General features: G+C 45.1%; 1 protein-coding gene across 2 annotated transcripts in view; it reads left to right on the top strand.

Moving 5' to 3' along the window:
* Positions 1–14,462, top strand: part of LOC115203560 (vacuolar protein sorting-associated protein 13C) — a 248,732-nt gene that overhangs the window by 117,335 nt on the left and 116,935 nt on the right. Inside the window, exons 31-38 of one of the 2 annotated variants that reach the window (XM_029768340.1) lie at positions 126–293; positions 2,624–2,659; positions 5,399–5,703; positions 5,945–6,092; positions 6,839–6,947; positions 9,593–9,747; positions 11,090–11,249; positions 12,865–12,944. In XM_029768340.1, coding sequence (XP_029624200.1) covers positions 126–293; positions 2,624–2,659; positions 5,399–5,703; positions 5,945–6,092; positions 6,839–6,947; positions 9,593–9,747; positions 11,090–11,249; positions 12,865–12,944 — 1,161 coding nt within the window. The remainder of the gene's footprint in view (positions 1–125; positions 294–2,623; positions 2,660–5,398; positions 5,704–5,944; positions 6,093–6,838; positions 6,948–9,592; positions 9,748–11,089; positions 11,250–12,864; positions 12,945–14,462) is intronic. The other variant, XM_029768341.1, reaches the window with a different exon arrangement.

Genomic DNA, 14,462 nt, shown 5'->3' on the forward strand with positions numbered 1-14,462 from the left:
TACACCATGTTCTGTTATTACACATCATTAGTGAGCTGAAGGGGTAGTTAGTAGTAATGTAGTCTGTTTTATTACAAGGAGGCTGTATCATCATCATACTGTAATGTCCTGGTGTGATCCTGTAGGCGGTGTCCATCGTGGGCGAGGAGGTGTTCAGCTTTCAGATGTCCCTGTATCCCAGCGCTACGGAGGGAGAGGGTTACTCGGACACCTCCAAGGTGGACGGGAAGGTTACCATGAGGCTGGGCTGCATCCAGATCGTCTATCTGCACAAGTTCCTCATGTCTCTACTGGTGAGGAGAACCTCAGGGATAGGTATCGAGCTGACAGCAGGGTAGGGCTCAATTCCATTTCAATTCAGGAAGTACACAGAAATTCCAATTACCTTCAATGCTTTTCAATTAGGATTAAAAAAATGGAATTCAAATGTTGTTTACTTTCTGAATGGAAATGGAATTGGTCCCAACTGGGAGACACGTTGAGATATGAACTTCACCACTGAATGTGAAATGGTTTAATACTACCTATGTCATTCATTTAGGAAATGTAGAGACATGTATGAGGGTTATGTCTATGTATCTTGCTATGTGCCAATTTCCTACACCCAGATTAAACCTATTCCTCCACTAAAAAGTACTTTCAATGGAGATTCTCTATTGAACATGTTCAGGAATAGGATTGATCTTGATCCAGGAAACCAGCCCTTTATGTTGCAAGGGGAACGTTATTAGGATGTTTTGGTCAATTTGAGTCCTTTCATGTTACCAGGAAACCTTAAAACATTATTTTAATTTCTGAGAGCCTGTTTCCTTTTATTGTTTCTCTTTATCCTGTTATGTATTTGTTTATCTTCTGTATCTGAACTCTTTCTTTTTCAATTTCTCCATGCCTCTTATAGCCATCACTGTCCTCAATATCTGTAAATCTGTGGTGTTCTCTCCATGCCTCTTATAGCCATCACTCTCCTCAGTATGTGTAAATCTGTGGTGTTTTCTCCAGACCTCTTATAGCCATCACTGTCCTCAGTATGTGTAAATCTGTGGTGTTTTCTCCAGACCTCTTATAGCCATCACTCTCCTCAGTATGTGTAAATCTGTGGTGTTTTCTCCAGACCTCTTATAGCCATCACTCTCCTCAGTATGTGTAAATCTGTGGTGTTTTCTCCAGACCTCTTATAGCCATCACTCTCCTCAGTATGTGTAAATCTGTGGTGTTTTCTCCAGACCTCTTATAGCCATCACTCTCCTCAGTATGTGTAAATCTGTGGTGTTTTCTCCAGACCTCTTATAGCCATCACTCTCCTCAGTATGTGTAAATCTGTGGTGTTTTCTCCAGACCTCTTATAGCCATCACTCTCCTCAGTATGTGTAAATCTGTGGTGTTTTCTCCAGACCTCTTATAGCCATCACTCTCCTCAGTATGTGTAAATCTGTGGTGTTTTCTCCATGCCTCTTATAGCCATCACTGTCCTCAGTATGTGTAAATCTGTGGTGTTTTCTCCATGCCTCTTATAGCCATCACTGTCCTCAGTATGTGTAAATCTGTGGTGTTTTCTCCAGACCTCTTATAGCCATCACTCTCCTCAGTATGTGTAAATCTGTGGTGTTTACTCCAGACCTCTTATAGCCATCACTGTCCTCAGTATGTGTAAATCTGTGGTGTTTTCTCCAGACCTCTTATAGCCATCACTCTCCTCAGTATGTGTAAATCTGTGGTGTTTTCTCCATGCCTCTTATAGCCATCACTCTCCTCAGTATGTGTAAATCTGTGGTGTTTTCTCCAGACCTCTTATAGCCATCACTGTCCTCAGTATGTGTAAATCTGTGGTGTTTACTCCATGCCTCTTATAGCCATCACTCTCCTCAGTATGTGTAAATCTGTGGTGTTTTCTCCATGCCTCTTATAGCCATCACTGTCCTCAGTATGTGTAAATCTGTGGTGTTTTCTCCATGCCTCTTATAGCCATCACTGTCCTCAGTATGTGTAAATCTGTGGTGTTTTCCCCAGACCTCTTATAGCTATCACTCTCCTCAGTATGTGTAAATCTGTGGTGTTTTCTCCATGCCTCTTATAGCCATCACTGTCCTCAGTATGTGTAAATCTGTGGTGTTTACTCCAGACCTCTTATAGCCATCACTCTCCTCAGTATGTGTAAATCTGTGGTGTTTTCTCCATGCCTCTTATAGCCATCACTCTCCTCAGTATGTGTAAATCTGTGGTGTTTTCCCCAGACCTCTTATAGCCATCACTCTCCTCAGTATGTGTAAATCTGTGGTGTTTACTCCAGACCTCTTATAGCCATCACTCTCCTCAGTATGTGTAAATCTGTGGTGTTTACTCCAGACCTCTTATAGCCATCACTCTCCTCAGTATGTGTAAATCTGTGGTGTTTTCTCCATGCCTCTTATAGCCATCACTCTCCTCAGTATGTGTAAATCTGTGGTGTTTTCTCCAGACCTCTTATAGCCATCACTCTCCTCAGTATGTGTAAATCTGTGGTGTTTTCTCCATGCCTCTTATAGCCATCACTCTCCTCAGTATGTGTAAATCTGTGGTGTTTTCCCCAGACCTCTTATAGCTATCAGTATCCTCAGTATGTGTAAATCTGTGGTGTTTTCTCCAGGCCTCTTATAGCTATCAGTATCCCTCTCCTTATGAGGTACAGTTTATGGCATGCTCTATAGCACTAAACTACAGATTATGGCATGCAGCACAGCACAGCACTAAACTACAGATTATGGCATGCAGCACACCACTAAACTACAGCATTCACCCTCTGCTTTGCAGCTTCACCACACCCAGACACCACAGCACTGTTAACCACTACATTACGCCCCAGGGCCCTAGCTTAAGGACAGGGTTAGGGCCCTAGCTTAAGGACAGGGTTAGGGCCCTAGCTTAAGGACAGGGTTAGGGCCCTAGCTTAAGGACAGGGTTAGGGCCCTAGTTTAAGGACAGGGTTAGGGCCCTATCTTAAGGACAGGGTTAGGGCCCTAGCTTAAGGACAGGGTTAGGGCCCTAGTTTAAGGACAGGGTTAGGACCCTAGCTTAAGGACAGGGTTAGGGCCCTAGTTTAAGGACAGGGTTGGGGCCCTAGTTTAAGGACAGGGTTAGGGCCCTAGTTTAAGGACAGGGTTAGGGCCCTAGCTTAAGGACAGGGTTAGGGCCCTAGCTTAAGGACAGAGTTAGGGCCCTAGCTTAAGGACAGGGTTGGGGCCCTAGCTTAAGGACAGGGTTAGGGCCCTAGCTTAAGGACAGGGTTAGGGCCCTAGCTTAAGGACATGGTTAGGGCCCTAGCTTAAGGACAGGGTTAGGGCCCTATCTTAAGGACAGGGTTAGGGCCCTAGCTTAAGGACAGGGTTAGGGCCCTAGCTTAAGGACAGGGTTGGGGCTCTAGCTTAAGGACAGGGTTGGGGCTCTAGTTTAAGGACAGGGTTAGGGCCCTAGCTTAAGGACAGGGTTGGGGCCCTAGTTTAAGGACAGGGTTGGGCCCTAGTTTAAGGACAGGGTTAGGGCCCTAGCTTAAGGACAGGGTTAGGGCCCTAGCTTAAGGACAGGGTTAGGGCCCTAGTTTAAGGACAGGGTTAGGGCCCTAGCTTAAGGACAGGGTTAGGGCCCTAGTTTAAGGACAGGGTTAATTCCAATTAATTGAAATGGAATTGACCCCCAACCTTGTTAAGAACCTATACGTTTTACACTTTACTCACAGAAACATTTAACCCTTGTGTGACCGAGTGGGCTTGTGCAAACCCAGATCTGTTTTTGTGTAGCCAACTCCCATGGTCATGTTTGGTGTCACCGTGTCCATAGATAGGAGTTGGCAAGACAGCACCAACAGATCTGGGTCCAAGCTAGACAGCACCAACAGATCTGGGTCCAGGCTAGACGGCACCAACAGATCTGGGTCCAGGCTAGCTCAACTCCCTCCAACTCCTCCTGTGTGTTTTAAGTCGATGGTTGTGTGGGCGAAACCATCAAAATGAAAAGCATTCCTAGTTGCCATGCAGATACCTAGTTGCCATGCAGATACCTAGTTGCCATGCAGATACCAACATGAAAGCAGCAGAGGGGAAGCGATAATTCAGTCAGGTAGTATTTCAAGAGGTAGTCGGTGTTTCGGGTCCTAGCTGTGTTTTTAATAACTCTCATCTCTAGGTAAGAAATGCCCCATTTAACAACGCTGGCAGGTTATAATCTGACAAATGGTCCCTTCATAGAAAACAGGAAGTTAATCAGCATGATACAGCAGACCCCTCTCTTGATGAAAGATATATTTATAAAGAGAAGAGACAGCTTGATGAAAGAAATATTTATAAAGAGAAGAAGAGACAGCATAGTTACTATAGCTTGATGAAAGATATATTTATAAAGAGAAGAAGAGACAGCATAGTTACTATAGCTTGATGTGTGATATATTTATAAAGAGAAGAAGAGACAGCATAGTTACTATAGCTTGATGAAAGGTATATTTATAAAGAGAAGAAGAGACAGCATAGTTACTATAGCTTGATGAAAGGTATATTTATAAAGAGAAGAAGAGACAGCATAGTTACTATAGCTTGATGAAAGATATATTTATAAAGAGAAGAAGAGACAGCATAGTTACTATAGCTTGATGTGTGATATATTTATAAAGAGAAGAAGAGACAGCATAGTTACTATAGCTTGATGTGTGATATATTTATAAAGAGAAGAAGAGACAGCATAGTTACTATAGCTTGATGAAAGGTATATTTATAAAGAGAAGAAGAGACAGCATAGTTAGTATAGCTTGATGTGTGATTTGTTGGGATGTATGGAATGTCCATCTTGACTGAACATATTTCTCTGTGAACAGTAAAAACTGTTGTTGATGATGCGGTGTGGTAAAGTATTTGATTGGTCTGTTGTCCAGTTGAATAGGATGCTCCAGTCTTGATGACGTGTTAATAGCCTTGTCTCTTTCTATGTTATGGCTCTTGCTCCTGTTTCTAAATCTCATTGGCCCTTTTAGAAATCTCTCTGAACTTTGTGGAATGGTCTGTCGTCGCACTGGAAAAATAGGAATGTTTTTCATGCACAGCGTAACAACCCGACCCGCTCCTCATTTCAAGTGCTACGCAAATCTCACTCAACTGCCATTTTTATAAAACCTCTTATAACGGCGTACTGTATCCTCCTGCTTTTTCAATCCTTCCATCTGTTGTTCACCTTCCCTCTGTCTTTGTGAATTCACTTCCACTAAACGGTGTTTAAGGTTACACATTTGCATCACCTAGTTTCACATTTGTTATGTATAACATATAACATCCCCTGTCATTGTTCCCTTACCATGGCTGACATTAGACTACTATACAGAACCTCGGCATGTCTGTCCTGCTGTATTAGTGTCTTCATGGTCTCTGTCTTCGTCCCCCAGACGTTTCTGGACAACTTTCAGACAGCCAAAGAGGCGGTGAGTGTGGCCACGGCCCAGGCAGCAGAGAAGGCAGCCTCCAGCGTCAGAGACTTTGCCCAGAAGAGCTTCCGTCTCTCCATGGACATCAGGCTGAAGGCTCCTCTCATCATCATCCCCCAGTCCTCCACCTCACACAATGCGTTTGTGGTGGACCTGGGGCTCATCACGGTGGGAAACAGCTTCAGTCTGATGTCAGCTGAAGGCTTCCTGCTCCCCGCTGTGTTGGACACGATGGATGTCAAGCTCACTCAGCTCAAACTGTCCAGGTATTAGAGGAGATTAAAACGTTTGGCGCTAAAATAGGACATACTGCTTGGTGTGTGTGTGTGTGTGTGTGTGTGTGTGTGTGTGTGTGTGTGTGTGTGTGTGTGTGTGGTGCGTTTGTGTGTTAACGTCTTTCATTCATTCTTTCTTTCATGGTCCTTGGAGCCGGATTGTTAGCGTACTCATTTGAAGTGTGTGTGTCCCCTCTGATTGGGTAATCCCACTTTATTCATCTCTCCATAGGACCACGCTGAAACAAGGCTCCCCACAGACAGACATTGAGATCCTTCAGCCAATCAATTTAGAGCTTCTGGTCAAACGGAACCTGGCCTCTTCCTGGTACAACAAGATCCCTGGAGTAGAGGTCCAAGGAATGCTCAAGTCTATGAATGTAGGTTTACTGACCCTGACCCCCTAACGCTGACCCCCTAACGCTGACCCCCTAACGCTGACCCCCTAACGCTGACCCCCTAACGCTGACCCCCTAACGCTGACCCCCTAACACTGACCCCCTAACCCTGACCCCCTAACACTGACCCCCTAACACTGACTCCCTAACCCTGACCCCCTAACAGTGACCCTGACCCCTAACACTGACCCCTAACACTGACCCCCTAACACTGACCCCCTAACCCTGACCCTGACCCCCTAACCCTGACCCTGACCCCCTAACCCTGACCCCCTAACCCTGACCCCCTGACCCTGACCCCCTAACCCTGACCCCCTAACCCTGACCCCCTAACACTGATACCCTGACCCCCTAACCCTGACCCCCTAACCCTGACCCCCTAACCCAGACCCCCTAACACTGACCCCCTAACACTGACCCTGACCCCCTAACATTGACCCTGACCCTAACACTGACCCTGACCCCCTAACATTGACCCTAACCCTAGAGTACAGATCCAAGGAGAACCTCAAGTCTATGAATGTAGGAACATCTTCCATTTGATTTATTTCAGCTAATTTTTTCCACTTCCACTGTTTTCTGTATACAGAAGTTACCTTCTAGGAGGACAAAATCTGCCTAGTAACACAGATGTTTGATCTCAATGGGATCTAGTTTTATAAATAAGAGGAGACGTATATCAACACCAAATCAGGATGTGTTCTGTCTTTTTAATCTCCTCCCTCCAGATGGCTCTAGGTCAGGAAGACTTTGGTGTTCTGATGAAGATACTGGGGGAGAACATCGGAGAGGGCAGCAAGGAGCACATCATGGATGTTAAGAAACAAGTAGCCCAAGGTAGATCATAGTGACTTACACACCAGACACACTGTAACTAGGGCCTGGAGGTAGGTCATAGTGTCTTACACACTGTAACTAGGGCCTGGAGGTAGATCATAGTGTCTTACACACTGTAACTAGGGCCTGGAGGTAGATCATAGTGTCTTACACACTGTAACTAGGGCCTGGAGGTAGGTCATAGTGTCTTACACACTGTAACTAGGGCCTGGAGGTAGATCATAGTGTCTTACACACTGTAACTAGGGCTTGGAGGTAGGTCATAGTGTCTTACACACTGTAACTAGGGCCTGGAGGTAGATCATAGTGTCTTACACACTGTAACTAGGGCCTGGAGGTAGATCATAGTGTCTTACACACTGTAACTAGGGCCTGGAGGTAGATCATAGTGTCTTACACACTGTAACTAGGGCTTGGAGGTAGATCATAGTGTCTTACACACTGTAACTAGGGCCTGGAGGTAGATCATAGTGTCTTACACACTGTAACTAGGGCCTGGAGGTAGATCATAGTGTCTTACACACTGTAACTAGGGCCTGGAGGTAGGTCATAGTGTCTTACACACTGTAACTAGGGCCTGGAGGTAGATCATAGTGTCTTACACACTGTAACTAGGGCCTGGAGGTAGATCATAGTGTCTTACACACTGTAACTAGGGCCTGGAGGTAGGTCATAGTGTCTTACACACTGTAACTAGGGCCTGGAGGTAGGTCATAGTGTCTTACACACTGTAACTAGGGCCTGGAGGTAGATCATAGTGACTTACACACTGTAACTAGGGCCTGGAGGTAGGTCATAGTGTCTTACACACTGTAACTAGGGCCTGGAGGTAGATCATAGTGTCTTACACACTGTAACTAGGGCCTGGAGGTAGATCATAGTGTCTTACACACTGTAACTAGGGCCTGGAGGTAGGTCATAGTGTCTTACACACTGTAACTAGGGCCTGGAGGTAGATCATAGTGTCTTACACACTGTAACTAGGGCCTGGAGGTCGATCATAGTGACTTACACACTGTAACTAGGGCATGGAGTTTTTCCTGGTCACTTCATCTTATTGTCAGGGAAAACTCCTGGCCCTAAAGAGACTGTAAGCCGTAGAACTAGAATGAATGGAACGGAGGTCCCCATTCAAGTCAGTGGTGTTATAATGGGTGGACTGGCGGCCATTGCGGTTGTCCCCATAGGAGCAAAGCAGAACGTAAAAGCAGGAAGTGTACCCATTTGTTTACCAGTCAAATTGCCAGGGTTAGAGGATCCAGTCCCATTCTATTCATTATATTTATGTGCTGTAACCATTCCAGAAGGACAGCTTTTGATAAGCAGAATCAAATTAACTGAAAGTGGATAGTTTGACTGATCCCAGATCAGTTTGTGCTGTCCTGACAACTCTTATGATGCAATAACCAGCATTCGGGGCGGCAGGTAGCCTAGTGGTTAGAGTGTTGGGCCAGTAACCAGCAGGTAACCTAGTGGTTAGAGCGTTGGGCCAGTAACCAGCAGGTAGCCTAGTGGTTAGAGCGTTGGGCCAGTAACCAGCAGGTAGACTAGTGGTTAGAGTGTTGGACCAGTAACCAGCAGGTAGCCTAGTGGTTAGAGTGTTGGACCAGTAACCAGCAGGTAGCCTAGTGGTTAGAGCGTTGGGTCAGTAACCAGCAGGTAACCTAGTGGTTAGAGTGTTGGACCAGTAACCAGCAGGTAGCCTAGTGGTTAGAGCGTTGGGTCAGTAACCAGCAGGTAGCCTAGTGGTTAGAGCGTTGGGCCAGTAACCAGCAGGTAGCCTAGTGGTTAGAGCGTTGGGCCAGTAACCAGCAGGTAGCCTAGTTGTTAGAGCGTTGGGCCAGTAACCAGCAGGTAGCCTAGTGGTTAGAGCGTTGGGCCAGTAACCAGCAGGTAGCCTAGTGGTTAGAGCGTTGGCGCCAGTAACCAGCAGGTAGCCTAGTGGTTAGAGCGTTGGGCCAGTAACCAGCAGGTAACCTAGTGGTTAGAGCGATGGGCCAGTAACCATCAGGTAGCCTAGTGGTTAGAACGTTGGGCCAGTAACCAGCAGGTAGCCTAGTGGTTAGAGCGTTGGGCCAGTAACCAGCAGGTAGCCTAGTGGTTAGAGCGTTGGGACAGTAACCAGCAGGTAGACTAGTGGTTAGAGCGTTGGGCCAGTAACCAGCAGGTAGCCTAGTGGTTAGAGCGTTGGGACAGTAACCAGCAGGTAGACTAGTGGTTAGAGCGTTGGGCCAGTAACCAGCAGGTAGCCTAGTGGTTAGAGCGTTGGTGCCAGTAACCGTAAAGGTCACTAGATCGAATCCCCGAGCTGACAAGGTAAAAATCTGTCCTTCTGCTCCTGAACAAGGCAGTTAACCCACTGTTCCCCGGTAGGCTGTCATTGAAAATAAGAATTTGTTCTTAACTGACTTGCCTAGTTAAATAAAGGTTAAATAAAAATGTTTAACTGATCTAGAACCAGGTTAATTGATGACGTATTGCATGTAAACCCTGAATATGAATTTCCGTTCCACAAGATTGAACAATAAAGTTTTTGAATCTGGAATATTTGCTAGACACAGCAGAGATGGCAAAGCAGATGAACTTGTATTACTAGAGATATTGTATATTGAACAGATGATAATGTCTTTGCTGGTAATGTCTAGACAAGGCAGAGCAGGCTGAGCGGCACCAGCTGGAGGTGAATGAGCTGGGATGTCTACCTGTGGAGGCTGGAGGACGACAGTCTGCTGCTGTCACCAATGGAGGAGGACTGGGGGAAAACATCGTCAATATGCTGCTCAACCTGGAGATTAAGGAGGTAGCTATCTACCGACCTAAACACAGTGGTCTGTTGTGCTTTTATTAGCTGGCTAATTAACACAGTGGCTTGTTCTGCTTATATTAGATGGCTAATTAACACAGTGGTCTGTTCTGCTTTTATTAGCTGGCTAATTAACACAGTGGTCCGTTGTGCTTTTATTAGCTGGCTAATTAACACAGTGGGCCGTTGTGCTTTTGTTAGCTGGGTAATTAACACAGTGGTCCGTTGTGCTTTTATTAGCTGGCTAATATACACAGTGGTCCGTTGTGCTTTTATTAAATAAACACAAGGTCCGTTGTGCTTTTATTAGCTGGCTAATATACACAGTGGGCCGTTGTGCTTTTATTAAATAAACACAAGGTCCGTTGTGCTTTTATTAGCTGGCTAATTAACACAGTGGTCCGTTGTGCTTTTATTAAATAAACACAAGGTCCGTTGTGCTTTTATTAGCTGGCTAATTAACACAGTGGTCCGTTGTGCTTTTATTAGCTGGCTAATATACACAGTGGTCCGTTGTGCTTTTATTAGCTGGCTAATATACACAGTGGTCCGTTGTGCTTTTATTAGCTGGCTAATTAACACAGTGGTCCGTTGTGCTTTTATTAAATAAACACAAGGTCCGTTGTGCTTTTATTAGCTGGCTAATTAACACAGTGGTCCGTTGTGCTTTTATTAGCTGGCTAATATACACAGTGGTCCGTTGTGCTTTTATTAGCTGGCTAATATACACAGTGGTCCGTTGTGCTTTTATTAGCTGGCTAATTAACACAGTGGTCTGTTCTGCTTTTATTAGCTGGCTAATTAACACAGTGGTCCGTTGTGCTTTTATTAGCTGGCTAATTAACACAGTGGTCCGTTATGCTTTTATTAGCTGGCTAATATACACAGTGGTCCGTTGTGCTTTTATTAGCTGGCTAATTAACACAGTGGTCCGTTGTGCTTTTATTAGCTGGCTAATATACACAGTGGTCCGTTGTGCTTTTATTAGCTGGCTAATATACACAGTGGTCCGTTGTGCTTTTATTAGCTGGCTAATATACACAGTGGTCCATATGCTGTAACTTTAGTACCGTACCGAAGCACCAAGGGAAATAAAATGGCTCTTTGTACAGTTGGAAGTTGATGCGGTTTAAACAAGTTTACAGTGTCTATTTTCCATCACTCGTTGAAAACTAGTCACTCTCATATCCATCCAACTTTACTCCTTCTATGTCTCACTTCTCCTTCATCGTTTATTACCAAGATCTGGTCAGGTCATTATTGAAAAAGAGAATGTGTTGTTAACTAACTAACCTGGTTAAATAAAGGCAGACTAAATATGGTTGTATTTCTCCATCAGGTGGTTCTGAAGCTGAAGAAGTCCAGGTCAGATCAGAAGGAGAGTCCGTTCCTGGTTCTCCACGTAGCCCAGCTGGGCATCCACACCAATGTCAGGAAGTATGACATGGTGGCCACAACGTACATCAAGAAAATCTCTATGAAGTGCCTGGAGTTCTCAGGTCGGTGGCTTTAGCCTGTCGAGGTGTCATGTTGTGTAGGTTAAACTTTATCATGTTGAATATGATCGTTCATATGACATGGTGGCCCACAACCATAGTTACCATGATTTAAACTGGTCTGACATTCCTGTTAGGAATATAATAGTTACCAGGATTTAAACTGGTCTGACATTCCTGTTAGGAATACAATAGTTACCAGGATTTAAACTGGTCTGACATTCCTGTTAGGAATACAATAGTTACCAGGATTTAAACTGGTCTGACGTTCCTATTAGGAATACAATAGTTACCAGGATTTAAACTGGTCTGACGTTCCTGTTAGGAATACAATAGTTACCAGGATTTAAACTGGTCTGACGTTCCTGTTAGGAATACAATAGTTACCAGGATTTAAACTGGTCTGACGTTCCTGTTAGGAATACAATAGTTACCAGGATTTAAACTGGTCTGACATTCCTGTTAGGAATACAATAGTTACCAGGATTTAAACTGGTCTGACGTTCCTGTTAGGAATACAATAGTTACCAGGATTTAAACTGGTCTGACGTTCCTGTTAGGAATACAATAGTTACCAGGATTTAAACTGGTCTGACGTTCCTATTAGGAATACAATAGTTACCAGGATTTAAACTGGTCTGACGTTCCTGTTAGGAATACAATAGTTACCAGGATTTAAACTGGTCTGACGTTCCTGTTAGGAATACAATAGTTACCAGGATTTAAACTGGTCTGACGTTCCTGTTAGGAATACAATAGTTACCATGATTTAAACTGGTCTGACGTTCCTGTTAGGAATACAATAGTTACCGGGATTTAAACTGGTCTGACGTTCCTGTTAGGAATACAATAGTTACCAGGATTTAAACTGGTCTGACGTTCCTGTTAGGAATACAATAGTTACTAGGATTTAAACTGGTCTGACGTTCCTGTTAGGAATACAATAGTTACCAGGATTTAAACTGGTCTGACGTTCCTATTAGGAATACAATAGTTACCATGATTTAAACTGGTCTGACGTTCCTGTTAGGAATACAATAGTTACCATGATTTAAACTGGTCTGACGTTCCTGTTAGGAATACAATAGTTACCAGGATTTAAACTGGTCTGACGTTCCTGTTAGGAATACAATAGTTACCAGGATTTAAACTGGTCTGACGTTCCTGTTAGGAATACAATAGTTACCAGGATTTAAACTGGTCTGACATTCCTGTTAGGAATACAATAGTTACCAGGATTTAAACTGGTCTGACGTTCCTGTTAGGAATACAATAGTTACCAGGATTTAAACTGGTCTGACGTTCCTGTTAGGAATACAATAGTTACCAGGATTTAAACTGGTCTGACGTTCCTGTTAGGAATACAATAGTTACCATGATTTAAACTGGTCTGACGTTCCTGTTAGGAATACAATAGTTACCAGGATTTAAACTGGTCTGACATTCCTGTTAGGAATACAATAGTTACCATGATTTAAACTGGTCTGACGTTCCTGTTAGGAATACAATAGTTACCAGGATTTAAACTGGTCTGACATTCCTGTTAGCAATACAATCCATCCCAGTGTTCTAGTTGGTGAATCAGAATGCCATTGATTTTCATTTGACTGTTTTATAGATTCCAACGGTGAACCACTGTGTCTGATCAGTTCCTCTGTGGAGTCAGGTGCTGACCTTCTCAAAGTGGAATACTTCAAGGTGGGAACATATCTACTGATTTTGTTCTACACTGAATGTGCACCTTCCTAATATTGAGTTGCAACCCCTTTCTCCCTCAGAACAGCCTCAATTATTTGAGGCATGGGCTCACCAAGGTGTCGAACAGCGTTCCACAGGGATGCTGGTCTATACCTCTATCCCGGTTTATACCTCTAGCCCGGTCTATACCTCTAGCCCGGTCTATACCTCTAGCCCGGTCTATACCTCTAGCCCGGTTTATACCTCTAGCCCGGTTTATACCTCTAGCCCGGTCTATACCTCCAGCCCGGTCTATACCTCTAGTGCAGTCTATACCTCTAGCCCGGTCTATACCTCTAGCACAGCCCGTTAGCCCAGTCTGTACCTCTAGCCCAGTCTATACCTCTAGCCCGGTCTATACCTCTAGCCCGGTCTATACCTCTAGCCCGGTCTATACCTCTAGCGCAGTCTATACCTCTAGCGCAGTCTATACCTCTAGCCCGGTCTATACCTCTAGGCCGGTCTATACCTCTAGCCCGGTCTATACCTCTAGCGCAGTCTATACCTCTAGCCCGGTCTATACCTCTAGGCCGGTCTATACCTCTAGCCCGGTCTATACCTCTAGCCCAGTCTATACCTCTAGCTCGGTCTATACCTCTAGCCCGGTCTATACCTCTAGCCCAGTCTATACCTCTAGCCCGGTCTATACCTCTAGCCCGGTCTATACCTCTAGCCCGGTCTACACCTCTAGCCCGTTCTAGCCCGGTCTATACCTCTAGCCCGGTCTATACCTCTAGTACAGTCTATACCTCTATCCCGGTCTATACCTCTAGCCCGGTCTATACCTCTAGCGCAGTCTATACCTCTAGCACAGTCTATACCTCTATCCCGGTCTATACCTCTTGCGCAGTCTATACCTCTATCCCGGTCTATACCTCTAGCCAGGTCTATACCTCTAGCGCAGTCTATACCTCTATCCCGGTCTATACCTCTAGCCCGGTCTATACCTCTAGCGCGGTCTATACCTCTAGCCCGGTCTATACCTCTAGCCCGGTCTATACCTCTAGCCCGGTCTATACCTCTAGCCAGGTCTATACCTCTAGCCCGGTCTATACCTCTAGCCCGGTCTACACCTCTAGCCCGTTCTAGCCCGGTCTATACCTCTAGCCCGGTCTATACCTCTAGTACAGTCTATACCTCTAGCCCGGTCTATACCTCTAGCCCGGTCTATACCTCTAGCGCAGTCTATACCTCTAGCACAGTCTATACCTCTATCCCGGTCTATACCTCTTGCGCAGTCTATACCTCTATCCCGGTCTATACCTCTAGCCAGGTCTATACCTCTAGCGCAGTCTATACCTCTATCCCGGTCTATACCTCTAGCCCGGTCTATACCTCTAGCGCGGTCTATACCTCTAGCCCGGTCTATACCTCTAGCCCGGTCTATACCTCTAGCCCGGTCTATACCTCTAGCCAGGTCTATACCTCTAGCCCGGTCTATACCTCTAGCCCGGTCTATACCTCTAGCCAGGTCTATAC

This window comes from Salmo trutta, chromosome 12 (assembly GCF_901001165.1).
Source record: "Salmo trutta chromosome 12, fSalTru1.1, whole genome shotgun sequence".
NCBI lineage: Eukaryota > Metazoa > Chordata > Actinopteri > Salmoniformes > Salmonidae > Salmo > Salmo trutta.